This window comes from Rhinopithecus bieti, unplaced genomic scaffold (assembly GCF_001698545.2).
Source record: "Rhinopithecus bieti isolate Rb0 unplaced genomic scaffold, ASM169854v2 scaffold_1060, whole genome shotgun sequence".
Taxonomy (NCBI): domain Eukaryota; kingdom Metazoa; phylum Chordata; class Mammalia; order Primates; family Cercopithecidae; genus Rhinopithecus; species Rhinopithecus bieti.
Genome location: NW_016803381.1, coordinates 206,172 through 233,739, shown reverse-complemented (window position 1 = coordinate 233,739; position 27,568 = coordinate 206,172). Strand labels below are relative to the sequence as shown.

Sequence of the window (27,568 nt, the reverse complement as noted above, 5' to 3'; positions counted from 1 at the left end):
TGACTAAAAAAGGAGAAAAATGATTAAGCTTTTCAAGCTCTGATTTGTTTTCTAAGTTCTCTTCAGTACTTTACAGAAGAAATCATTATAATGTTGCAACAAGCAAAAAATCCAATAAATATTACAGTAACAAAAATTAAGAGTAGTTTTGAGAATTTTTCTGGGTCATAGAGGAAAACAAATCCCAATCAAAGGGCAAATAACTTTAGAAAGAAAAATCATCTCATGGAAATATTGTTTCATCAAATTATGCATGTTTATATTAACCTGCAATTAAGTTAATAGAAGTAACACTATTTAAATGGACACATTTAACTTTTATAAAACTTTTGTACAAAATTATGTTACGATAGTCCTTTAGTACTATGTAAGTTAAACAGAAAAACGAGACCACGAAAATATTTAAAATATTTAAAAACATAAATTTTCAAAACTTTAAAACCACTATGCATATATCAGTTTTAAAATACATGCACAGAGGCCGGGCGCGGTGGCTCAAGCCTGTAATCCCAGCACTTTGGGAGGCCGAGACGGGTGGATCATGAGGTCAGGAGATCGAGACCATCCTGGCCAAAACGGTGAAACCCCGTCTCTACTAAAAAAGTACAAAACCTAGCTGGACGAGGTGGCGGGTGCCTGTAGTCCCAGCTACTCAGGAGGCTGAGGCAGGAGAATGGCCTGAATCCAGGAGGTGGAGCTTGCAGTGAGCTGAGATCTGGCCACTGCACTCCAGCCTGGGCGACAGAGCGAGACTCTGTCTCAAAAAAAATAATAAAAAATAAAAAATACATGCACAGAAAAACATTTTAAAGGATATATACTAAAATTATAATATTCCCTTTGTGTATGGTATTATAAATGATTTCTATTTTCTTCTTTGAATTTTACTTTTTTCCAAATTTTCTATAATGAAGATTTTATAATATGAAAAGGCATACACATGTGTTAAGCATGCGTTGTTTTAAAGCACTTTAATGAGAATTTGTTCATGTGATTCCATACCGGGGGTTAGTCACTACTATCTTCATTTAAAGGGTGAGGAAACTGAGGATGATAGAAATAAAATAGTTTGACTAAACCTAGCTAGCAAGTAACAGAGACAAGATTGAAACCTATTTCATCTGACAACTCATTATTTTCTCCTTCAATTACACCTCAGCAAACATTTATTGAGCGCAGTCTCAATCTTCATTCAACCAATTATTGTTAAGCATCTACTATATCCTCCACTCAGTGCAAGACTCTGGGAAAACAATGGCAAATAAAACTAAACATTGTGATAGAAACAGTGGGGACACACGACGATGCTTAATATATGGTCCCCACCCTGAAAGGGTTGTGAACTCATTGTACAGATAGAATATGTGCATATTAAAGGAAAAGTAAAAATAGATATTTTTACTTTTAGAATATGAATATGATATATTCAAATAAGTGTTATAAATAAAAATACTGTAGAAATGTAAAAGATAAATGGTTATTGAGTTTTGGGGTGATTAATGAATACTTCACAAAGGCTGTAGAACAGATACAGAGCCTTAAAATTGGGAGAAATCCACACAGGTAGAAAGGGAATGAAAGGCTTACTAAGCCAGAGAAGTTATCTGTAAGCTAAAAGAGGGGAGTGTAAAAAGCAAGTGCCAAATAAAAGAAGAGGAAACATTTCACTGTTGTGGAGTGTTATGCCCACATGGAGTTGGAAAAATGAGTTGGAGCATAGTCATAACACAGTTGCAAAGAAAATGAATGCCATGAATAATATGTGAACATATCCTGTAAGCACCAGGGAATCATGAAAACTTCTAAATCACTTAGTAAAGGTGTGTATGAGATGCATTTTCTGGCCAGGCACGGTGGCTCATGCCTGTAATCCCAGCACTTTGGGAGGCCAAGGCAGGTGGATAATGAGGTCAGGAGATCAACACATCCTGGCCAACATGGTGAAACCCCATCTCTACTAAAAATACAAAAAATTAGTTGGACGTGGTGGCACGTGCCTGTAATCCCAGCTACTTGTGAGGCTGAGGCAGGAGAATCGCTTGAACCAGGGAGTTGGAGGTTGCAGTGAGTCGAAATTGTGCCACTGCACTCCAGTGTGGCCACAGAGTGAGACTCTGTCTCAAAAAAAAAAAAAAAAAAAAAAAAAAAAAAGATGCACTTTCTGAAGATAGAGACTGATGTCAAGGAGAACCATTAAAGCATATTAAAAGGTGAAGTTTTTAAATCAAATCTACCATAATAGGAGTAATAAGCTGATTCCAAAAATTTATATGAAAATACAACAGACCAAGAATAGCTTCTTATTTCAAAAAGAAAGGGAAAGGTAAAGAACTTACAGTATCAGGCTTGATGGCTCACAAAGTCTTACTGATTACTTCTGTTTCATGTTCCTCAAGGGTAGACAAATAGAATAAAAAATAAAATAGACACTCTAGAAATAGACAAATACACTTATCGTCCATTGATTTCTGAAAACGGCTTTGATTATTAATGTGGTCATTGAACCATGATGATCTTGGAGGACTCACAAAAGCACCACAAAATTAGATATTGGTGGAGAAATTTTTGATCATGGAAACAACAGATCTTGTTTACAATAATTTGTGACGAAAATTCTAAGGATTATTAAATAGATGGCTTTCAGCTATATTGTTTTTCTGGTAGATTTTATTTTTAGACAGGGTCTCCTTCTGTTTCCCAGACTGGAGTGCAGTGACATGATCACAATTCACTGCAGCCTCAATCGTCTAAGCTAAAAGCAGTGTCCTGTCTGCCTGCCGAATAGTTAGAACTACAGGCGGGCAGCACCACACTTGCCTAATTTTTAAACTCTTTGTAGAGTTGAAGGTTGGTCTTAAACTTCTGGCTTCAAGTGATCTTCCCTCCTCGGCCTCCAAAAGTATTGGGATTTCAAGCATGAGCCTCCCTACCTGATTCAACGATCAACACTTTGCTATATTTAATCTCTCTAAACATACATACACACACACACACAAACACACAGTTTTTATTTCAGCAACTGAAAGCAAGCTGCCAATAACATGACACTGCATATCTAAATAACTTAGCATATATCTAAGTATTTAAGAATTGGTATTCTATGTATATCCATAATACCATTATATTTCCACAACATTGTTTTTTTCATGTTCCAATTCCTCTGAGATAATTCACCTTTTCCCCTGGAATTTAGCCTTTGAAATTCTTTTGGGAACTATGGTTTTTGATGCCTGAAAAGATCTATTTTTATCCTCATTCTTACAAATATACTATTTTAGGATGAAAGCACCTAACAATATTATTCTACATTATTCTATTTTTGCTGTTAAGAAGTTTGCTAATTGTGATGGTTAATTTTATATGACAACTTGACTGGGCTACAAAGTGCTCAGATACTTGGTTAACCATTTCTCGGGGTGTGTCTGTGAGGGAGTTTCCAGATAAAATTAACATCTGAATCACTGGGCTGCATAAAACACATTGTCCTTCTCAATATGGTGGGTCACATCCCATGCATTGAAGTCCTGAATGGAATAAAAAGATAGAGAGAAGGAGAATTTGCTTTCTCTGCCTGACTGTCTTCAAGCTGTCTTCAGCCTTCAATCTTTTGCCTTAAACTCAGACTTGGACTGGAACTGACAAGAGTGGGTCTCCCGGTTATCAGACTTGAACACAAACTGGAACCATATCATTAGATCTTCTGAGTCTCCAGCTTGCCAAAGTCTTAGGACTTCTCAGCCTTCATAATTGCATGACCCAATTTCTCTCTCTCTCTCTCCCTCTCTCTCTCTTTATATATATATATATAAATAAAATATATATACACACATACATATACATATATAGTGTTTTTTATATAGAGAGAGCATTTTTGCCATTCTTACATAGAGCTTTTACATATATATACGTATATATACACATAATACGTAAAAACAGCAAAACGTTCTACATAAGAATGGCAACTGCATCATAAGTGTATTAGATTCTTCAGAGAATTGCATCATAAGTGTATATAGTTCACTATTCTCTCTTCAGCTGTGCCTAATCAGCCGCATAATCCACACAGTTTTTATTTCCAATTATCATATTTTTATTTCTAGGCAATCGACTTTGCTCTTTTCAAGTTTAGTTCATTATATTATGGTATCCTATTACTTATTTTTCAAGTCTAGTACAGTATCTTATTACTTATTTTTCAAGTCTAGTTCATTGTATTACAGTATCTTATTAGTCATTTATACTTACATATTTTTTCCTCATAGTAAAAATAATAAATGAATGTTTTAATAATTGAAATAAAAACAATAGTCTTATCACACAAGAGCAGCTGTTTGCTTCCAGTCTTTTTTCTGTGGGGTTTTAAATAGTTTCCAAAATACTGTACTGTTTCCTGCTGTGTTTGCTTAACATATGACATAAGTATTTTCCCATTAAAATTCTGTAAGTTTAAAAGAAATAAAACATTAAAAAATCCTCAATTATTCTTTTCAAATATATTAAGGCTATAAAATTTTTCACAAATAGTAATAACAATAACATATACAATGTGTGTTCAGTAGATAGACAATATGCATGTGTACATTATACACAATGCATTAAAATGTTATATTATCTTTTACTTAAACCGCATTTCACCGAACAGTAGAGCTGATACAATGAAGCTTGTTTCATCAGAGAAGTCAATTGAATCTTTCTGTAGCACATTATTGCACGATTATGGCTTTAAACAAAAGTTACAAGTCACAAGTTCTTACATTTTTGGGTCACATTGTATAAAGTATTCCAAATGAAAAATGGAGAAGAAAGTACATGACATCATGCTTCATGTTATGGCATATAAATATTAACTATTTTAACATATAACTGTATGATGAATGATATAGTTAAGACCTATACTACATCATATATAGTTATTATTATAAAAAGTTATACATTATGCCACAGTACTAAAACAAAATATATTCTTCTCAAATAGTGCAAAATTCTCTATGAAAATTCCAATATCTAAACTCTTTATTCTCTGAGCCTATTGTTTACTGTGTTTTGTTGAATCTTTCTCATGGAAACTTATTTTCTTTGGTTGCTTTGTGATTTGGTTTCTGAGATTTAATATATATATATATGGTGTTGTGGGTGTGTGTGTGTGTGTGTGTGTGGATATATAATATATATATTTTTTTTTTTTTTTTTTTTTTGAGACGGAGTCTCGCTGTCTCCAGGGCTGGAGTGCAGTGGTCGATCTATGGCTCAGTGCAAGCTCCGCCTCCCTTGTCATGCCATTTCTCCTGTCTCCCCTCCCAAGTCGCTGGGACTATAGGCACCTGCCACCACGGCCCAGCTATTTTTTTATTTTTTTTTGTATTTTTTAGTAGAGATGGGGTTTTCACCTATGTTAGCCAGGATGGTCTCGATCTCCTGACCTCATGATCTGCCCACCTCGACCTCCCAAAGTGCTTGAGATTACAGGCTGAGCCACCGAGCTGCCTGAGATCATATTTTTTAAAAACATTTTCTTTAGGACCGGGTGCAGTGGTATGGCCTGTAATCCCAGCACTTTTGGGAGGCCAAAGGGTGGGGCAGATCACCTGAGGTCAGGAGTTCAAGGACAACATGGTGAAAACCTTGTCTCTACTAAATAATATAGAATTAGCTATTGGTGTTGGTGCTGTGTGCCTGTATGCCTGTATGCCAGACACCAAGGAGCGTGAGGCAGGAGAATCACTTGAACCCAGGAGGTGGAGGTTGCAGTGAACTGAGGTCACGCCACTGCACTCCAGCCTAGGCAACAGAGTGAGACTCCATCTCAAAAAAAAAAAAAAAAAAAAAAAAAATAGCCTTATGTTCTCAGCATGACTTTTGTTCAAATTACATAGACTACACAGCTGCAAATTTACACACTTAATGTGAGGTTTCGTTTTTGTTCATAAGTTATTAAGACAGCCTTTCCCCCATTTCTATCCAAGTCAAAGTCAAGACTGGCAAGTCTCCTTACTGTCTTCCTAGGAGGTTAGGGTTTTATCATATTACCCTTTTACTGAGCGTGTCACTCTTAGAAATCCAAGCCTTACTCTGGTTACCTAATATAACTAATAGTAACTCTTGTTACTATTACTCCCACAGCACCTAGTTGTTCATACTATTCCTGGTTACAACCCCAACATGCTCCTGCATGCCTGGCAATGTTCTTCTCCTTGGGTGGTAAGTATATGTGACCAGTAAACTGCTGTGGATCTCATCTGTCCAGTGTTGGGTGTTGGGTGTCTAGGCATCTGTGAATCTCCAAGGCAGGAATCTTTCCTTCACCAATAGGGTGAATAGAAAGCAATAAAATCCACGGGTGTTATGAACCATATGACATGCCCAACCATTTCAGAAGACACCTAGTCAGTTAAAATTAACTGTTCCTTGGTTATTTGGTTCTGAGTTATTTGGCAAGGCTACCTGAGACAGAACTGCTAAATGCTGATGGGCTTCATCTATGGCCTATGTGCCACTGTTATGCCATCTCTTTTAACTCTGCAATGCTCTTGTCCCCAAGAAGAAAATGGTTGTTAACTATACCCTGGTGTGACATGCTGTCAGGTTCAGCCTGTGTTTGGCAGGTGATCTCTGAAGCTTCAGCCTGTAAATGCAATGAGAAAACATTGCCTTAACCAGTCAGTACTTTAGTCCTGCTTACCAGAGCTCAGGCTAGAGCTCTCTGATCACCATGTCCAGCCTGGTGACTGTCACTGACTGCTTGGAGCAGCAATACGGACATTGCTTGTAACGGTGCACCTATGGAACGGGCACAAAGGCAGCCCTGTGTGACATTTGTGGGAAGGAAGGTGACCACCCCATGGAGAGCTAAGCATGGTATCCTGGTTGCCATTGTTGCTCATGCAAAGGTAGTGACCTTTCTGGTCTCCTCTGCTGCTGCTTCCTGAGCTGCTGTTGCTTGCGCTCTCATGACTCCAAAGGGCATTGAGGTGCAGATCCATGGTGGCCTGTGGCACAGGTGCCAATGAAAAAAGAAAAGGGTGGGGAGAGGAAGGAGCATTTGGTACTCAAATGATCTCCCGATGCAAAACCCGTAGCCAGTAGGCCTGGGCTCAGCACTGCTGCCTACCAGCACACCAAACGCCCAATCTTGCAATCATGGGCTTGCTGGCCTTATCCAAGCCACAGACTAATGACTTTACAGGATATGGACCTCAACCCTAGAGAGACTGACTCGCACTCCCCAGAGGAAGAGGCAACCACTTCTGAGAAAGGCCACTAAGCTCCCTAATGTTTTCCCATCAGTACCCAGAAGGTCTGCACCACAGGTGACTGTACAGAAAGCTCCAATTTCACCTATTTGCAAACTCAAAATATGCTCAAGGAATTTGTGCAGAGAAAGAAACAAAAAAGAAAGAAAGAAAGAAAGAGGGAAAAATTCCACAAGACAGAAAAGGTAGGGCAGTGGCAGCAGGAGATAATTTTGGTCTATTGAGTCTGGGTTATAAACCTAGCTTTCTTTCCCTGTACCACTCTGCTTACTATGTCTCTGTTGCAATAAAGATCTTAATCCTTGAGGTTATAGAGAAATACCTATGTTACCTTTATGGCACTGTGGTACCCCATGGCACCATTAATTCAAACTCAACTTAAGCCCAGGCTCTTTAAACCATATAAATCAACCATTGCTGTGGGGGAAACCCCCAACCTTGATGATATTAATTTGAAGCTCTCTAAGAGAAAAGACTTATAAATATCGTCAGGGTAAAAAGGATCTCTCACCACCACCCCACCACCACCAAATATGTCCAGTGACCACCAGCACTTTAAAAAAAAAAAAAAGAAAAGAAAGAAAGAAAAGAAATTTTAAAAAGCAAAGAAAAAAAAAATCCTGGATATGGAGGGAAACCAACAACAACAACAACAACAACAACAACAACAAAAAACCCTAAAACAAAGATCTACAATTTGACCTAACTGGAAATTCAAAATATATTAAAAGCATTTATATAGCCAAGATAAAGGGGCACTGATTGGCTTTTGTGCCTCTACAGTATAGATTCTTAATTAACTTTAATACCTGCTGAAATGCAGCAATTGGCAAACCTTCATGGCTTTAACTGGCACTAGGGCTCAGATTACAGTTATGACTAGGGATCATACTAAATTTAAACATGGTATCCCCCATAATATTAGAGGAGTTATGGAATATAGAATAGAGGACAAAGAGATATGCCTTATCTTAACCATCATAATTACTGTCTTGCCTGAATTTCCCATCATGGTCATAGCAATCATTGCCCTAAAATATCCCATAATGGACATGGATGCTCTGACCCAATTAAAAATAAATGGAAATTAGATTAAATCTTGACACTTATAAATTGGCTTGACAAAATGGGAACTCATGACTCCTCTGCCTCCACCCCAAATTAAAATAATTATTAACATGGCTCAAAGTAATTTAAAATAGGGATTTTGAGGATTGAAATTTGTTATATGACAGCTATAGAGTGCAGGGGTGATTATCCCCACCGCTTCTCCATTTAACAACCCAATCTGGCCTATTTAGCCTGTTCTTAAACCTGGAACAAATAAATAGTGCAGCACACTAGACTGCTGCAACCTTAATGCCATGGTCCCATACAATTCAGGCCCCTATTCCCAACAAACTGAGTATTGAAACTTCTGACTCCATCCAATCAGCAACCGATAGATATTTTGCTACTACAAATTAGGCTAATATGATCCATTGGGTGCCAATGTCAACAGCTTAGCAGTCAGTTTGCTTTTACCTCCCACAAGATACAATGTATTTTTACCAGGCTACTCAAGGGCTACCTCAGCAGTCTTGCCACTGCACACAGCCTTTGCAGGCAAGATCTTAATGACATCCACCTTTCTCCAGAAGCACAGGTATATTACATTGATGGCATCCTTCTCCAGGAAGATTTGTTTGACATATTCATTGAGAACATACAAATACTCACAAAGGAACTCACACAAAAAGGGTGGATCATTATCTCTCACATAGTGCAAAGTCCTGTGACTTCTGTTAAATTCTTGAAAGTTATTTGGTAAACAAAAACTGCTCCATCCCTGATACTGTCAAAAAAACAGGTATTAACCCTCTCAGTACCCACAAGGTTAATACAAGTCCAACATCTTTTAGTCTTTTTTGGGCTCTGGAGACAACATATTCTTTTGCAAATTTTCTTCAATCTCACTAATGCTGTTACTTACAGACTGCCCATCTTAAAGGGGAAACTCCTCAACAAAAGACTGTAGAAGCTGTCCAAAATGAAATCAACACACACTCCAGTTAGTGCCCTCAGAGACTTCTGCAACCTCATCTCATGCCTCCTGGAGTCTCTGGGCCACCTGTGATGGTCATAAGTTGCTCCATGGGCTTTTGATACCAGAAACTGCCTTTCCTGGCCTTGTACTATACACCATTACAGTGGCAATTACTGGCCACACACTGGGCTTTTCCAGAAATAGAGGGTCTCAAAGACTTTGAGCCTGTGACCCTCTGTACCCCTCTACCATAATGCCTTGTAATGCATTTGAGCAGCCCCCCCCCATGAATTTGGCATGGCTATGAGACCTCTTTGCGACAGGATGGAGTCAAGCTTGGGCCTTCTGGCATATTCTATCTGTAGAAGGTGGTGGCCTCCTGTACCATCAGTCCTTTGCCAAAAATCATGGTGCTAGGGGAAGTCATCCCTTTCCTAGAGTCCTTGGCTACCTGGAGAGACCCCAGGGATCAACTGAATGAACAGCAGTAGAAGGCCATACACTTTACCAGTGATGTTGCCACAATTATACATGATAGAGCTCAGTGGAGACTTGTTGCTTTTAGTTCCTTAACCAAGATGTCCCTGATAAAGAACAGAACCCAAGGGTCAGCACAATGGGCACACTCCAGGCATTCATCTTGGCAATGGAGGCCCTGGTCATTTGGCCTCATACGTATATTTTTACAACTCTTAGGCCATTGCCTAAGAGTTGCACTTCAAAGAACTCTGTGAATCTCTTGTTTCACAGATACCCAAATATAAATATATAAACCAAATTAACAGGTTTCTCTACATATCCTAAGGCCATAATACAAGGCCTCAACAGGACATTCCTCATCTCATTTGGAGTTCCAGACACTAGATTGTTACAAGGCACTCGTCTTAGAATACACAATGGAATCTTGAAGAAGGCTTTCCATTGAAATGCAGCCTCCCCAGAGGCCTCAGGTAGTCAGCCCCAGGCAGCTAGTTTAATTGACAAGCCTAATGGGTTTTCAAAGAACTATTTAAGTCACAAGGAGAAAAATGTCCCTCTGCTTCCTTGATGTCACCACTGCCACAAGCATGATTAGCCTCAATTCACACCCCCTGGGAACACCCACTCTCTACATCAATATCACATAGGTCTCTCAATTGCCTTTACTGGTTATATATGGAGACATACCTAAAGTTCACGTTTTTGGCAACCACCTCAAGATGTGCCCCTCTCCCCTTGGTCAGGTGCCTACTTTGCTTCCTAGGAAGGCACTTCTCCTAATCCCTAAAAGTCTCAGTTATCATCAAGATTTAAACTGATGTCAAAGCATCAAGTGATCAATTGTAGCATAAAGCCAAAAATTAAGGCTTGATATCTAATAAAATAGGTCTCTAATGACCTAACTACAAGTTCTCCTCCCCACTCTACTCCCACTGATCAGGTACCCTAGACCAACCACCATCCTTACCAAGAGGACCAGGCACAGTTTCTGTTTATTCTTGAGTAGCAGGTTTTGTTCCCTGTTTGTCTGCCAAATCAAACAAGTGAATCACATCGTTCCACAATAACTGGGAACACCCACCCTCTTAATTCTCCAAAGCCTACTTCCTACAGCCCTGGTTGTTCACTCTGCTCTTGAGTGCAACTCCTGTGTGGCCCAGCAAGGTGTTCTGTGTCCTCCTCCACCAGGCCATCAGTAGACGTGACTAATAACCTGCTGTTGATCTCATCTCTTCTGGGTCAGGTGGTGTTTAGCGCTCCCTCACCAACAGGGTAAATAGGAGGTGACTAAGACACCCTACCACTAATAGAATGTTGCTCTCTTTCATGAAAGGGACCCTAAAGTGTAGAGAAAAGGCATCAGGTTCACACATATCCTCTGTCCATGCTGACCGTCACTGAGCTGCAATGTGTCCAGTTACATCAGTGTGCACAGGGATCCACTGCTATTGTGTCAGGTATAACTATTGCCTCAGGTAGAGATATGTGCATCTGCATCCTCTTTGTTCCGTCTCTGGACTTTAAGGTTGATGGTCTATTTAAACCATTCTATGCCCTCCATGAGGTCCATGAAATTACTTTAGAGGCTCACTCCTCTGAGGGCCTGGGAACCCTGTCAGGTGGCAATCAGGCCCATCTGCCTGGGCACTTCTCTTGACCATTGCTTGTCTACCTTTCCAGGGTCAGAGAATATACAGAGAGAGTTTTATGATGCCTAAAGTTTCCCTGGGAAGTGAGGCATAGCCATCTCTACACTTGGATTTTCAGTAAAATTCTTATTGTTCAATCTCCCTTCTGTTCAATCTAGTGAGCTGGAGTCCTGGCCACCTACGCAGAGACTTGAATAATGACTAGGGTCTCATTATATCCTGAATTCTTCTCCACTAGCTAGTCAATGACTCATTTCCCTTCCCAGAAACATAAAAACTTTTACATCACCATATAGTCATTCCCACTCTATGGGAATGTTCTCAGTTCTTCAGTTTCAGATAGCTCAAAAAATCTTTGCTTTCAAAAAGTCAGGCTATTGTCATACATATGCTGATTTTCAAGACCATGGCTCTTTGTTTGAATTTTAAAAAACAGAAACTTAAGTGATCATTTGTTCTAGATTAAGTGCATCATCCCTCAGTGAACAGCCTTTACAGAGTATTAAAGGAAGTATAAAGGAGTAAAGAAATCTCAGTTGATAATTAAAAATGTTATCAATCATACACAGGTAGAACAGCTACTCTTAATTGGGCCCTTAGCTAGGTAGTGGCTTTTTATTATTATATATATTGTACATGGCTGTATATATAATATTTTATTTAATCTTATCCACAGATGTCAGAGATAGAGGGAGAGAAGAGAGACGAGAGAGAGATTCCCTATAATTCAAAACAACCAACTGAAATAGAGTCTTTTAGATATTAAGAAACTTGCCCTAAGATAGGATTTAAGCTCTGTCACATAGGATTCCAAAACGGATTTTTAAAAATTTCACTATATTGCCTTTTTCTAGACTCATAGGCCCTTATAAATTTAGAAGAGATTATACTAAAATAACTTTATAAAGTTATAAATAAGTCACCTAAAAGTCACCTAGTACAACCATCTACAATATGCCTGAATCGTTTCAACAAGAATATTTTTCTTCTTTGAACCACATATTCACCCTAGTGTTTCAGCAAACCCAAAATATTATTTCAGTAATTGATCTGATATGAAAACTTTAATCATTTCTGATCTTAAAAAAGATCATACAATTGAATAATGTGCATAATTTTGAAAAAAATTTTTGTTCTCTATACCTATTATTATGTAATACATATACAATATACATATATAATATATGATATATGTAATCCATGAACACACACATTTAGATGTAATAAAATTCTTCCACAGAATAAAGTAGAAACAAATACTTCTCTCATTGGTGGTGTAACCCTATCTAATATAATTTAAATATTTTGTTGTTTTAAAGTGTGTTAGTCTTGCCTCTTAGCTTATCTTTCATATCACAACAACTGGCAGAATTCATTAAAAGTATTGAGGTCAATATAAATTTTTGTTCAATAACCCTACTTTTTTGGTTTAATTTTAGATCTTTTAATGCACTTAATCTTTGTAGCTTTTTTGTTAAAATATGAAAATAAGTTTGCATTTCATGGAAGGGTATTTTCTGGTTACAAAGGAGAGAAGGCCCCAAAGAATGCAGCAAAGGAACCCTCCACTGTATTAGATTCCCTCAGGGTAATTGACAGCTGACTGCACTCTATTTACCAGTCCTTTTAGTTATTTCTGTACAGTAAGGCAAAACAATATGAGTCTTACTGTCAAATCCAGGACTTTCCCCTTGAAAGCTTTAATTAAGATTTGTGACCTTCTCCCAGCTATGTACACCTCGACCTGAATATCCTTTTAGCTCAGTAGCTGTTCAATGATCAGGCACTCTGCTCCATCCATCTTCTCTAACAGTGACCTCCTTCAATTTTTTTTTATGAGCTTTGGATATTTTCTTTTTATAGCTTTGTCAACATAATCATATTACATCCTGACACCAGGCAGTGTAAATTAATTCCCTTTTTTTCTTATGTACCATGCCACAAAGAACCAGATCTTTCACTTTAACACTTGATTAAATTGTGGAAAAGAGAAGAAAAAAAAATTGAGAAAACTTCATCTCACCTGTGTCAGCTTGGAGACTTAAAATGTGAATTTAAAGCAAATTAGCTCTTCCTAAGATTTTTTACAAACCTTAACGTGGGAGATGGGGAGAAATACAGGAGAGATAAAGCAAGTTTGGATAAAATGCCTATTTACTGAAAATTAATCTTACGTCATTTAAACCAGGACACTGTTTCCCCAACTTGTCTGTTCATAAGACTCAGCTGCGAAGTTTGTTAGCAATACAGATTCCAGGTACCTTCCCTAGAATTTTTGATTCAGTGTGTCTGACATCATATGCATTACAAGCACCCTAGGTAACTGTGGTCACACAGTTTGAGAATAACTGAATTGGAGTAAAGATTAGGTGACATTCTCCTCCATCTTTCTCCAATAATACCCTTGGGGGTGGGGGGAAGCCATATAAATCCATTGATTAAGTATCTTCAGGATCTAACAGCATATATACCCAAATGAACGGATTATTTACTGTGGTTTTAACAAAGTATAGAAATGCATACACATGACCTTGGAAGCCTACTCATCCAATTTCAGACCTTATTTAAAATTGCCTTATAGTAAATTAAAAATTTAAATCTCAAAATCAACTTTCTCAGTACCTGCCCTGTCAGGATATATGTGGATGGTCTTGGCTAGATCAGTCATCTCCTACAGTTTTTTTTACTTTTCACTCTGATAATCAACACTGAAGTTCACCACGAAATCAGTTTAATATGATGTTCACTAAACATTTTCTGTGGGTAATGGTTTTTCCCCGGAAGACTAAAATCTCCTGAGAGGCAAGAACAAACAGATTCTAATGGTGGACAGTAGATAGAAGATATTCATTGAGTGCTTTCCAAGTGAACTTAACATTAATCTGACACTGTGTAGTCCACATCAATTGCAGATTCTGTCTAAGGGGAGAGACAGTATATGTTATCAAACTTCATAGAAGTGTTCTGTTGGCATTTTAAGCATTGTTACATTCATATCGTAGGTAGCATGTCTGAACCCAGAAAAACCTTTCAAGTCACCCTGCCAGTTTGTTCATTTCACATCAGATCTTTCAAATATTACCCTTTCATATTTATTAAGGATGCTGAAGAATTTTAGTATCAGAAAATTCCCACAAATCTATCATAATTCAAATAGCTGAAGAAAATACTAAAAAGCTGATTCAGCTTGTCATAATCTGAAAATTAGCATAATTAAAGATAATTTTAAATATCCTCACTAGCAGGGGGTGGTGGGTAGTAAAGGAAGCATGAATATATTGAAAGTCAACAGTTAGTTGACTCTAACTTCCAAGCTACGTACTCCACCCTAGAGTACTGAAGTTTCAGAAAACCTTGAAGCCTTGTGTTCTGGGGTCTGCTGGACCCTGAAATTAATTATACATCACAGGGTACAGAAGATAGAATGTTCTGACATTTTCAGAAGCCCCAGTTACAGCTGCGGAAATTTAAAAAAAACAATGCAGATATGCATTGGTTCTTGTCTTGTTTTTATGCACTTGCATGTAAATGCAAATCCTTTATCCTCAGCAAATCCTCTGTGAAACATGGAGAGAAAGCAGACGTGCCTACCTTCTCTTAACATGAATAGTCTTTATAATTTAAAATATTGTTAATCGCCAAGATTAAAATTCAAAAATTGTTTCCTAGTAACTTATAAATCAGGAAACTTTATGTAGTCTGAAACATAATGTTTCTTTGATGTATTTTTAATCTAAAATGAAGTAACCCAGATGAGGGATAGATCATGATGGCTGAAGAGAAACCTCTACCTATTGTCCCCCTGACAGAAACAACAATTTAATTTAACAACTATCTACACCTTTTTAAGAACCAAAAATCAAGTACTAGCTCAACCACAGTGGGGTAGAGCACCAGGCAGCCTTGTGGGGTCCCTAGTTCTAGGCCTTGGCTCTTGCATGACATTTCTGGACCTGCCATGGGCCAGATGGGAGCCCACTGCCCTAAAGGGTGAATCCCAGGCCTGGAAGCATTCACCACAAGCAGACTGAAGAGCTCTTAGGCAAGTAGTGAAAATAAGCAATGGTCTGGAAGTACTCCCCATGGGGCTGTGGTGGTGGTAGCCACAGAGAGAGATTCCCCTGTCTGTGGAAAGGAGGGGAAGGTGGGAAGGACTTTGTCTCATGGTTTGAGTGCCAGCTTAGCTTCAGTAGAATAGAGCAACAGATAGATTCCTGAGGTTTGTTTTTTTGTTTGTTTGTTTGTTTGGTTTTTTTTTTTTTTTTTTTTGAGGCGGAGTCTAGCTCTGTGGCCCGGACTGGAGTGCAGTGGCCAGATCTCAGCTCACTGCAAGCTCCGCCTCCCGGGTTTACGCCATTCTCCTGTCTCAGCCTCCGGAGTAGCTGGGACTACAGGCGCCCGCCACCTCGCCCGGCTAGTTTTTTTGTATTTTAGTAGAGATGGGGTTTCACCATGTTAGCCAGGATGGTCTCGATCTCCTGACCTCGTGATCCGCCCGTCTCGGCCTCCCAAAGTGCTGGGATTACAGGCTTGAGCCACCGCGCCCGGCCACCTGAGGTTTTGACTCCAGTCCCTGGCTCCCATTTGACATCTCTGAATTCACTCAGTGTGCCAGGGAATTCACTGCCCTGAAGGAAGGACACAGATCTGACTGGCTTTGCTACCTGCTGTTCATAGAGCCCTAGGGTCTTGAGCAAACATAGGCTATAGACAGCGGGTGGTTACAGCGGGCCTTGGGCAAGACCCAATGAAATGCTGGCTTCAGATCTGACCCAGAGCAGTCCCAACAGTGGTGGTCACAGGGGTGCTTGTATCACCCTACTTCTAGCTCCAGGCAACTCATCACAGACAGGGAGACTCTGTTTGTTTGGGGGAAAGTAAAGCAAGAGAGCAAGAGTCTCTGCCTGGTCCAGAGTATTCTTCTGGATCTCACTGAACACCACAAACGTGGTACCTCTACAAGCCTACAAGAACCACAGTGTTACTGGGCTTAGGGTACCCTGTAATGCGGATATGCCTTGGATCACAATACCCAAATCCTTTCAAACACCTGAAAAGACTTACCAAGAAGGACAAGTAAAAACAAGCCCAGACTGAGAAGACTACAGTAAATACCTAACTCTTCAAGGCCCCAACACCAATGAACATCCACAAGTATCAAAAACATTCAGGAAAACATGGCCTCACCAAATGAACTAAATAAGGCACCAGGGACCAATCCTGGGGAAACAGAGATATGTGATCTTTCAGACAGAGAATTCAAAATAGCTGCTTTGGGGAAAGTTAAAAAAAACAGATAAAAATTAAAAAAAAAATCAAGATAACACAGGGAAAGAATTCAGCATTCTATCAGATAAATGTAACAAAGAGATTGAAATAATTAAGAAGAAACAAGCAGAAGTTCTGGAGGTGAAAAATAAAATTGACATACTGAAAAATGTATCAGAGTCTCTTAATAGCAGAATTGACAAAGCAGAGAAAGAATTAGTGACCTTGAAGACAGGTTATCTGAAAATACAGTCAGAGCAGACAAAAGAAAAAAGAATAAAAAGTAATAAAGCACTCATACAAGATCTAGAAAATACCCTCAAAAAGGCAAATCTAAGAGTTATTGGCCTTAAAGAGTAGGTAGAGAACGATATAGGAGTATATAATTTATTCAAAAAGATAATAACAGAAAATTTCTCAAACCTAGACAAAAATATCAATATCTAAGTACAGGAAGGTTATAGAATACCAAGAATATTTAACTGAAAGAAGACTACCTAAGGCATTTAATAATCAAGCTCCCAATGGTCAAGGATAAAGAAAGAACCCTAAAAGCAGCAAGAGAAAAGAAACAAATAACATATAATGGAGCTCCAATATGTCTGGCAGCAGAGTTTTCAGTGGAAAATTTAGGACTGGGAGAGAGTGGCATGACGTATTTAAAGTGCTAAAGGAAAAAAACCTTTTACCGCAGAATAATATATTTGGCAGAAAAATAAAGGTCCTTCAAGCACGAAGGAGAAATAAGAACATTCCCAGACAAACAAAAGCTGAAGGATTTCATCAACACCAGACTTGTCTTACAAGAAATACCGAAGGGAGTTCTTCAATCAGAAAAAAATAAAATATTAATGAGCAAGAAGAAATCACCTGAAGGTACAAAACTCACTGGTACTAAAAGCACACAGAAAATACAGCATATTATAACACTGAAATTGTGGTGTGTAAATTACTGCTATATTAAGTAGAAAGGCTAAAAGGTGAACCAATCAAAAATAATAACTGAGACAACCTTTCAAGACATAGCGTATTAAGATATAAATAGAAACATCAAAACTTAAAAGCAGGGAGACAAAGTTAAAGTATAGAGTTTTATTAGTTTTCTTTTCCTTGTTTGTTTGTTTATGCAATTCATGTTAGGCTATCATCAGTTTAACATAATGGGTTATGAGATAGTATTTGCAATACTCATGGTAACCTGAAATCAAAAAACATACAACAAATACACACACAAAAAAAGTAAGAAATTAAATTATGCCACCAGAGAAAATCATCTTCACTAAAAGGAAGACAGGAAAGAAGAAAAGACCACAAAACAACTAGAAAACAGTTAAATGGCAAGAGTAGTCCTTACTTATCAATAGTAACATTTAATGTAAATGGACTAAATTCTTCAACAAAAAGACACAGAGTGGCTGAATGGATTTAAAAAAAAAGAAAAGGAAAGAAAGACCCAATGATCTGTTGCCTATAAGAATCACACTTCACCTATAAAGACACAAATAGACAGAAAATAAAGGATGGAGAAAGATATTCCATGCTAATGGAAGCCAAAAAAGAGCAGGAGTAGCCATACTTATATCAAACAAAATGTACTTCAAGACAAAAACTATAGAAAGAGATGAAGATCATTATATAATGATAAAGGGGTCTATTAAGCAAAAGGATATAACAATTGTAAGTATATAACCATCCAACACTAGAGCATCTAGATATGTAAAGCAAATATTATCAGAGCTAAAGAGAGAGATAGACTCCCAACATAATAATAGCTGGAGACTTCTTCAACACCCCACTTGCAGCATTGGACAGATCTGCCAGAGAGAAAATCAACAAAGAAACATTAGACCTAATCTGCATTAAGTCAGGTGAACCTGATAAATATTTACAGAACATTTTATCCAGCAGCTGCAGAAGACACATTCTTCTCCTCAACATCCTGCACATTCTTAAGAATAGACCATACGTTCGGCCACAGAACAAGTCTTAAAACATTTTAAAAACTGAAATAATATCAAGCATCTTCTCTGACTACCATGGAATAAAACTAGAAATCAGGAGGAATTTTGGAACCTATACAAACACATGAAAGTTAAACAATATGCTCCTAAATGACAATAGATCAATGGAGAAAATAAGAAAGAAATTGAAAAATTTCTTGAAACAAATGATAATGGAAACACAACATACCAAAACCTATGGAATTCACGAAAGCAGTACTAAGAGGGAAGTTAATAGCAATAAGCACCTACATCAAAAAAGAATAAAATTTCAAGTAATCAACTTAATGATGCATATTAAAGAACTAGAAAAGCAAGAGAAAACTGAAAAAATTAGTAGAAGAAAAGAAATAATAAACATCAGAGCAGAAGTAAATGGAATTGAAATGAAAAAACGACACAAAAGATCAATAAAATGAAAATTTGGTTTTTAGAAAAATAACCGAAATTGACAAACCTTTAGCCAGACTAAGAAAAAAAGAGAGAAGACCCAAATAAATAGAACTAGAGATAAAAAAGGAGACATTACAACCAATACCACAGAAATTGAAAAGATCATTAGTGGCTTCTATAAGTAACTATATGTAATAAATTGGAAAATCTAGAAGAAATGGATAAATTTCTAGACATGCAATCTATCGTACAATCTATCAAGATTGAACCATGAAGAAATACAAAACCTGAACAGACCAATAACACGTAACAAGACTGAAGCCATAACAAAATGTCTCCCAATAAAGTAAAGCCTGAGACCCAATGACTTCACTGCTAAATTCTACCAAACATTGGAAGAAGAACTAATACCAGTCCTACTCGAAGTATTCCAAAAAACAGAAGAATACAATTGAATTCATGGAGACAGAGAGCAGATGGATGGTTAGCAGAGGCTGGGAAGAGGATCGTGGGTTAGTGGTAGGGTGGTGGTAGAGGATGGTTAATGGGTACAAAAAAATATGGAAAGAATAAGATCTAGTATTTGATAGCACAACAGGATGACTACAGTCAATAATAATTTAATTTTATATTTTACACTAAAAGAGTGTAATGATTGTTTTTAACACAAAGGATAAACGTTTGAGGTGATGGATGCCCCATTTACTCTGATGTATGCCTGTATCAAAATATCTCATATTCTCCATAAATATATACACCTACTATGTACTCACAAAATTAAAATAAAAGCCAATAAAACTCATTAATTAATTAATTTTAAAAAGTTAGTCCAGTTACAGCAGAAATTTTCCTTGAGTATTTCTTTTTTTTTCATAGGCAGTTGTCCAACTAAGGCCAAATAGAATGGGCATTTTGCTGCTGTGTTTATGCATGATGTAAACTCGTTTGAACTTAAGATTCTTCTCTTTCTTTTAATCCTTTTTCAAACTTGCCTCGAAATTTATCTGGGAAATATAAATTGGGTCATAATTATTTCTATTGTTCATATACACTGTAGTAATTATAAATGTCAATAGAATTTTTAGTCGTTTTAAAACTGCAGCTTTTTGGTATTACTTGTGCTTTGGTGCAATCTCCCCCTTTAATTCATGATGATCTCATTTCTTAAATTAGAGATAGTGATAGGATCCAGTTCCTAATTTTATCACTGTCTATGACTGGAGGCAAATAACGAACTCTTCAAAACACATTTTCAATAACCTGTGAAGTTGAGCAGCTGGAAGAAAATTAATAAATGTGTTTTCTGAATTAAAAAAATATAGAAATGTTTCAATAGACTAATTTTTAACATTGCAACATACATTTTGCATAAGAGATTCACATGTAGATCTGACCCTGACCAAAGCATACCTTATCCAGTTTCTTTTTCTCATTTTACAACTGAAGAGAATTGATGCAAAGCCAAATTAATCAATGCTATTAAAGGCAGTCAAGAGGGAAGCAAAACAAGTGGCAATCCATGTGTAATTTGTAGATATCTGAGAATTTTGGAGCTAAAAGGAACTTGAATCATCAGCTCATTAATAAACAAAACAACAATAAAAACAAAAAAGCAGCTCTATGTTCAAAGACGTGTATAGGAGACCAGATTGCTGGTATGACTGATCATCTGATCAACTTGAAAATCCAGTCTAAAGCTCATGTCATTGGACTTCTAGAGCAAACTTACAAGATAATGGTGGTTTCTATAATTTTTTTCAAGAATAAACATCAGTTTCTAACATCAGATTACTAGTGGACATGGTGGTGTGATTTGTAAAGGTAAAAGGCCCAGCCTCTGTTTGGGGAGATGTGGAAGAAAAGGTAGATTTTCTGATATCCTTCTTTGAGGCCTAGGTTTTTATTGTGCTTAGGGGAAAGGGTTTTTTTTTCTCCCAAATTTTATTTTATTGTGATAAAAATAATACTTAACATGAGATCTAGGTGATTAACAAATTTTTAAGTATAGAATACAGTACTGTTGACCAAGATCCAATGTTGTACAACAGATCTGTAAAGCTTACTCATCTTGGTTTACTGAAACTTTATGCCTATTGATTAGTAACTCCCCATTTCCTTGTTCTGCCATCTCCTGGCAACCATTATCATTCTACTCTTGGCTTCTACAAATTTGAATATTTAAAATGCTTCATGTAAGTGAGCTCATGCAGCATTTGTCTTTCTGTGACTGGCTTATTTCACTTCAAGGTTTATCCACATTGTCATACTTAATATAATTGCCTTCTTTTTAAAGGTATAAATATACCACATTTTCTTTTTCCAATCATCTATTGGTGAACAATTGGGTGTTTCCACATTTTGACAGCTGTGAATAGTGCTGTAATGAACAAGGGAGTGCTAATATCTCTTTAAAATCCTGATTTAAATTCTTTGGAATAAATACCCAGAAGTGTGATGGCTGGATCATATAATAGTCTTATTATTAGTTTAGGGGAAAGTTTCTGATTGTAAGGTCTATTAGGGAAAGACATGTACATTTCTTGCCCTTGAGTCTTACTTAGAAGTCAGTCTGTGTTCTTTTAAGGCTTTATGAAAAAACTTATTTACTACATTGGTAAAACCATCTTGCTTGGGAGTAGATTGTTGGGGTAGAGGAGACTTGGTTAAATGAGAATTCTACTTTGGAACAATAATATTCTGAATGATAAAAGTTCCTTATTGATGTGATTTCAAAGTTGTACTCATTGAGTTCTGACATAATTTGGATATTTGTTCCCACCAAAATCTCATGTTGAATCCTCAATGCTAGAGGCAGGGCCTGGTGGAAGGTGTTTGGATCATGAGGGGTGAATTCCTTATGGCTTGGTTCTCTCTTCCTAATAGTGAGTTCCCTCAAGATCTGGTCATTTAGGAGTGTGGCACCTACCCCCCCAACTCTCTCTCACTTGCTCCTCTTTTTGCCATGTGACATGACTGTTCCTCCTTTGTCTTCTACCATGATTGGAAGCTTCCTGAGGCCTCTTTTGAAGCCAAGCAGATGCCAGCACCATGCTTCCTGTATATTCTGTAGAACTGTGAGCCAATTAAATCTCTTTTCTAAAAATAAATTATCCATTCTCAGGTATTTATATCAATGTAATAACAGCCCAATACAGGCTTTGAATTCCATAATTGCCAAATTTTAATAATCATAATGTGTACTGATTTATTTATGTGCGGAATTATTGACTCTATTCCAGGGAGGCAGGACATAATTAAGTCAACCTTGCCTGTGGGAGATGAGCAGACACCTGAAATAGGTTACAAAATAAGAAAAGAGCCAATCAACTGAGGACCCCTGTGAATGGGCCCAACTAATGAACTCTAGTAATGATGTTGAATAACCAGTTCCAGGTTTCCCATTTCTGCACTATAATTCTCTCATGTTATCCTCAAGGCTTTGGTTAAGTTTACTATGAACCACAATCATCCTAGTGATGTCTCTGCTTTGGACAACAAAGTAAAATTGCTGAGAACAATCCCAGGAGGATGTAGACGAGAGAAAACTGTAGCAAGCTCAAGAAGCTTTGGAAGACAGCAGAAGTCTCTCTTCGGAAGAGAGCAGAGAGACCAGAGCAGCAGACGAGAGGTGATGGGCAGCACCCAAGATAGATTCATAGAATCTGAGGATTGTCAGAAACACTCTGTATGGGTAATACTAAAAAATATGGTACATCCTGCAGTATAAAAGTTACAACTATGTTTATTGAGGTTTTATGGCAAAATAACCCCTCAAGTTTAAAAAACCTACAGATTTTAGATAATCTGCTGATTTAGAATATATGTAACAGACCAAAAAGCATTTTTGTGAATTAAATACTTTAAATAAATTATTCTTTATAAAAATAATCATGTACATTTAGAAATGGTAGCATTAATGTGACAGTATGTATTTAGACACAGACACATGGCTTTCTGGACTCCTCTAATAATTCGATAGAATCCTAGGAGACCAGGACCCCCATGTTGGCAAACATTGAATTGTATCATAAATCATGACCCTGCTGGCCAGCCCCCGACACAACCGTGTCCTGTAACAAGTATAATTTTACTGTCTAACTCATAAACCTTCCTCCACCTATCTTTAACTCCCCACTTCTTCCATTTAGAATTATAGACTATTTGAGCCAAAACAAACAAACAAACAAAATAAACTTAGTGCTCTTCTAATCTATTTCTCTCAGGTGGTTCATAGATATTGAAAGGCTAGATAACTATGATTGTCTACATGCGGAAGACAATCCCGGAGGGCCTCAGCAATATATCTGGAAAATAGGATGTAGAAATTTCTCACGCTAGACTCTATCCCACAGTTCAATCAGTTGTTCAGTCCTGAGTTCAGGAGCGAATATTGGGCACTGATAGCACACCACCACTTGAGGGCCGTAGGCTGACACATTAGTGCATCCTTTCCTAAGCCATATCCAAGCCTCATTAGTTACATGGTGTATAGTCACATGGTAGAAAATCATTCTTGAGGGAACAATTAAATATCACTCCTGAAAATTCTAAATCATTTTCAATGTGACTGGGATGGAAAAGCATCATTTAATTAGCAAGTGCAATAAAGTTGTGACATTTAAAGTAAATTATGACATCCTTTTCTCTTTCCTTGGTACACTGAATGGTGATATATTGGTCTTTATAGTTGCCATTTCCAAGTTTTAATTGTTTTTTCTTAATTAGTTAATCCAAAAAATGTCAATTAGGTAATTATCCCTCTGCTGTTTGAATCATCTTCATTTACTGAGCAAAAGAAAATTGACTTCAGAAGAAGAAATGCAATTACAATATAATACCAGGGGAAATATTATATCATTGGAGTATTATAAAACAATATTGTATATGAGCAAAACTCAGTTTATTTTATAGGTGTAAAAGAAATGTTCTTTTTCTGAATTCTAAAAGGTAATTTACCAAATGATCAAATATAAATTAGCTAATCCAAAGTCAATTTTATTCACTTATGAGTGTATTAATTCATTTGAAAAATACCTGTTGAGTGTCAATTATATGCCTGCCCAAACAGTTTTATAATTGTTTTAACGGACTCCAATGGATGAGAAAAAAATTATAAAAACTATTAACACAAATCCATATATAATTCCAAAATGTGGTAATTCTTAGATAAAAATAAATTACAAGGTTTTATGTGAGTGTATCAGGACTTGGCTCATTGATAGTATGAACTGAGATATAAAGGAAGAAATGTAGTTAACTGGTATTGAAGCAGGAAAAGAGTATTTCGTGCAGGAGAGACGAGCACATTTTAGGAACTGAAGGAAGGTCAGTGTGGCCAGAGCAAAGGGATGAGGGAAAGACAGATGCAGGATGAAGTGGGTCAGTTAGTGGGGGCCACAGCATTTAGACATATTAAGAATCTATTCTATCCTAATAATGACAGGAGGTCATTGAAGGATTTTAAGTGATAGTATGACAATCAAAACTGAATTTTAAAAAGTTCATTTTGGCTACAGCAAACGGAATAGATTGGAAAAGAAGAAAAGTAGGTTCAAGAGATGAGTGAGGAGCAATTGCAGTATTTCAAGTGAGGGATGGTGGTAACTCAGACATGTTGGAGTTCAGAAAGCAATACCTCAAAGTGAAAACTTCAGAAGCAGCCTCAGAAGCAAAAGTTTTTCTTTGATCTTGGCCTGCCTTCCTGTCTGGCAGTCCCATTCTCCCCTGAGGCTTGTCATAAAAACTAAAATCCCTCTTCCCCAAGGCAGATCGCAGAAATCAGAATCCCTCCTTTTCCAAAGCCAGACCTAAAACCTAAAAATATGACTCTAATCTTCCCTCTCCCTTTCTGTGTAAAAACTGGCCATAAACAAATTATCTAACTCATTCAACCACAGGTCTGAAGAACCCCTCCATTTCAGAGAGGGTCCTGCCCCAAATCCAGAAGGAAAGAATGCATGCTCAGAGCAGCCCAGAAGAATCTAGACTGAGAGACCTTGCTGGATTTCCCCAGTCAGACTATTAGCATGAGATCATACCAGTTTTGTCTAATCATATTTCTGTATGGGAGTCCATACTTTTTTGAACCTAAGCGTAAAAATGGAAAATTGCCCCTGTATTTTGGGGTCTTCATTCTGAAGGCTCCTGTGTATTCATGTTAAATAAATTTGTATGCCTTTTCTCCAATTAATGAGCCTTTGTGAACTGATTTTTCAGCAAACCTTCTATAGAAAGTAGAGTTTATGTGTTCTATTTAACAATCCATAAAGTCCCAAGTTATTTGTGTTCCACAATTGACCTATTTTTACAGAATTATATGTGTCAAAGGAAAAAAGAAAGCAGAGCGATATAATAGAAGGTACATGTGGTTTGGTTTAGAATCCGTTCTGAACTTTTGGCTCCTCTACCTATTATCTAAGGGACCTTGTACAAGGCACTTCAGCTCTTGAAGCCTCAGCTTCCACCTCTTTGGAGTTCACAAAAGAATACCTCTCACAACTGAGATGATGAGGTGTGACAATGTACATGATTCTCTCAGCATGTGGAAGGCCAGTTAATATTGAAGAGCCCCAGGACAAATCAGCTAATCTCATCACCTTGGCTTAGAAATACCACCTTTCTTTTGAATCCTGTTCCTCCTACTGGATTTTCCTGCAAGTGAACACCACTGTACATCCCCCAGAAACCCAGGAGACATGCTTTTCCCCCACCCTCCATGATCAAGTCATATAAACTCTAGTCTCTAAATAGGTCTTAAATCTGTGGATGGACTGCTTTTCTCATCCTCTTTCACTACCCAACACCACCAGCCTCTCTAACTTAGATGATCCTCTTCACTGAGTTTCAGCCCCAGTTTTGCTGCCCTCTCATCCATTCTTGACACCAGCCAAGCAAATCTTACCATCTCAGTTCTTCAGTCGTCCCCTTACATCAGGAAAAGCTCACACAATTTCTTAATATGACCTGTAACACACTTCACGAAATACACTCTGCTTACTTCCCAGGCTTCTCTCTTGTTGCTCCTCTGCTCCCCTCTGGTCCAGCACTTGAAAGAAACTACCCTCCATTCAGGACTTGTAACTCTCAGACACACTCCCTTTCACCTCCAAACACAGGCCACTGCACATTTGTGCTTCCTCCTGGCTGGAATGCTCTTCATCCAAGGCTTCTCTCCACTTGGGCAACAACTACTGAAAACTGAAGTTTTCGCACAGATAATATCTTGTTTGGGATGCACTTTTTTTTTTTTCACTTGATGGTATCCCAAGTATGTAGGATTGCCTGTAGCCACAGGAGTCTAACTGGATCACCGAGAGTCACACAGGTTGGAGGCGGTTGTGTCAGAAGACACAGGCCTCCTGCCATGTGTTGCAGTGTCCCTCTTCCTCCATCATGCTGACACCAGCCTTATTTACCTGCATTGCATTTGCTGTCTTCATTAAGACTTAGATACATTATTTTCAAGTGGTTTCAAAATGTTGTACATTTATATTGTGGGTTATGGTTTTGCACCTAAAACAGACCAGTGTCACTTCCTCTCCAAAGCCTTCTTTGACTCTCCTAGTAAGTGGAAGTCATAGCTTCAGTGCTCTTGTGGCACTTGCAAACATTCCTGCAACAGTTTTCAGACTTATCTCCTTTCTCATGACGTTGTTAATGCTTTTGAAACTAGGACTATATTGGATACATTTTACATCTCTGGTACCCAGGACTGCTCTTGGGACAGAGAAGCACTGAGTATTTGTTGAACTTAATTGCACTCTAGAGCTGAAAAAATGTCCAGATTAGGGCAAGTAAAGACATGCCACACACACACAAAAAAAGGGATGCAAGTATTAAAAAAAAGGCGGGGGGTGGGGAAGAAACTAAGATGATGGCTCTGCCTTCTGGAGATACAGAGTTTAAGATAAGGCCTGGCTCTGATTAACATAAAGACCAAGAAGGCAATAAAGAAAATGGTGCAACTATAGGAATAGATACTCCAGGTGAGTATCTATTAGGTACTCCAGGTGAGTATCTATTAGGTACTCCAGGTGAGTACCAGCAATCCCTCAGTGGCCCTCCTGCCTTTTTTCACTCAGGACAGAGAACTGGAGTTGGGAAGGAAGACGCTCTTACTTTCACAAAGCTGGACACTTAAGAGCACTTTCTATGCCTGCTCTGGAAGCCCGAAGTCAGCGCTAGAAAAGCTGGTTTCACTCACGCCTGTAATCCCAGCACTTTGAGAGGCCGAGGTGGGCGGATCACGAGGTCAGGAAATCAAGACCACCCTGGCTAACACGGTGAAACCCCATCTCTACAAAAAATTAGCCGGGCGTGGTGGCGGGCACCTGTAGTCCCAGTCACTCGGGAGGCTGAGGCAGGAGAATGGCTTGAACGTGGGAGGCGGAGCTTGCAGTGAGCCAAATGAGGCCACTGCACTCCAGCCTGGGCGACAGAGCGAGATTCCATTTCAAAAAAAAAGAAAGAAAGAAAGAGAGAGAGAGAGGGAGGGAGGGAGGG

General features: G+C 38.0%; 1 protein-coding gene across 3 annotated transcripts in view; it reads right to left on the bottom strand.

Moving 5' to 3' along the window:
- PKIB (cAMP-dependent protein kinase inhibitor beta) overlaps positions 1-27,568 on the bottom strand; it is a 123,851-nt gene that overhangs the window by 23,512 nt on the left and 72,771 nt on the right. For 2 of the 3 annotated variants that reach the window (XM_017881861.1, XM_017881871.1), the window contains one exon: positions 6,562-6,622. The exons of the other annotated variant lie outside the window; for it this stretch is intronic. In XM_017881861.1, the coding sequence (XP_017737350.1) occupies positions 6,562-6,574 (13 nt within the window). In that variant the 5' untranslated portion in view covers positions 6,575-6,622. The remainder of the gene's footprint in view (positions 1-6,561; positions 6,623-27,568) is intronic. 3 annotated transcript variants of the gene reach the window in all.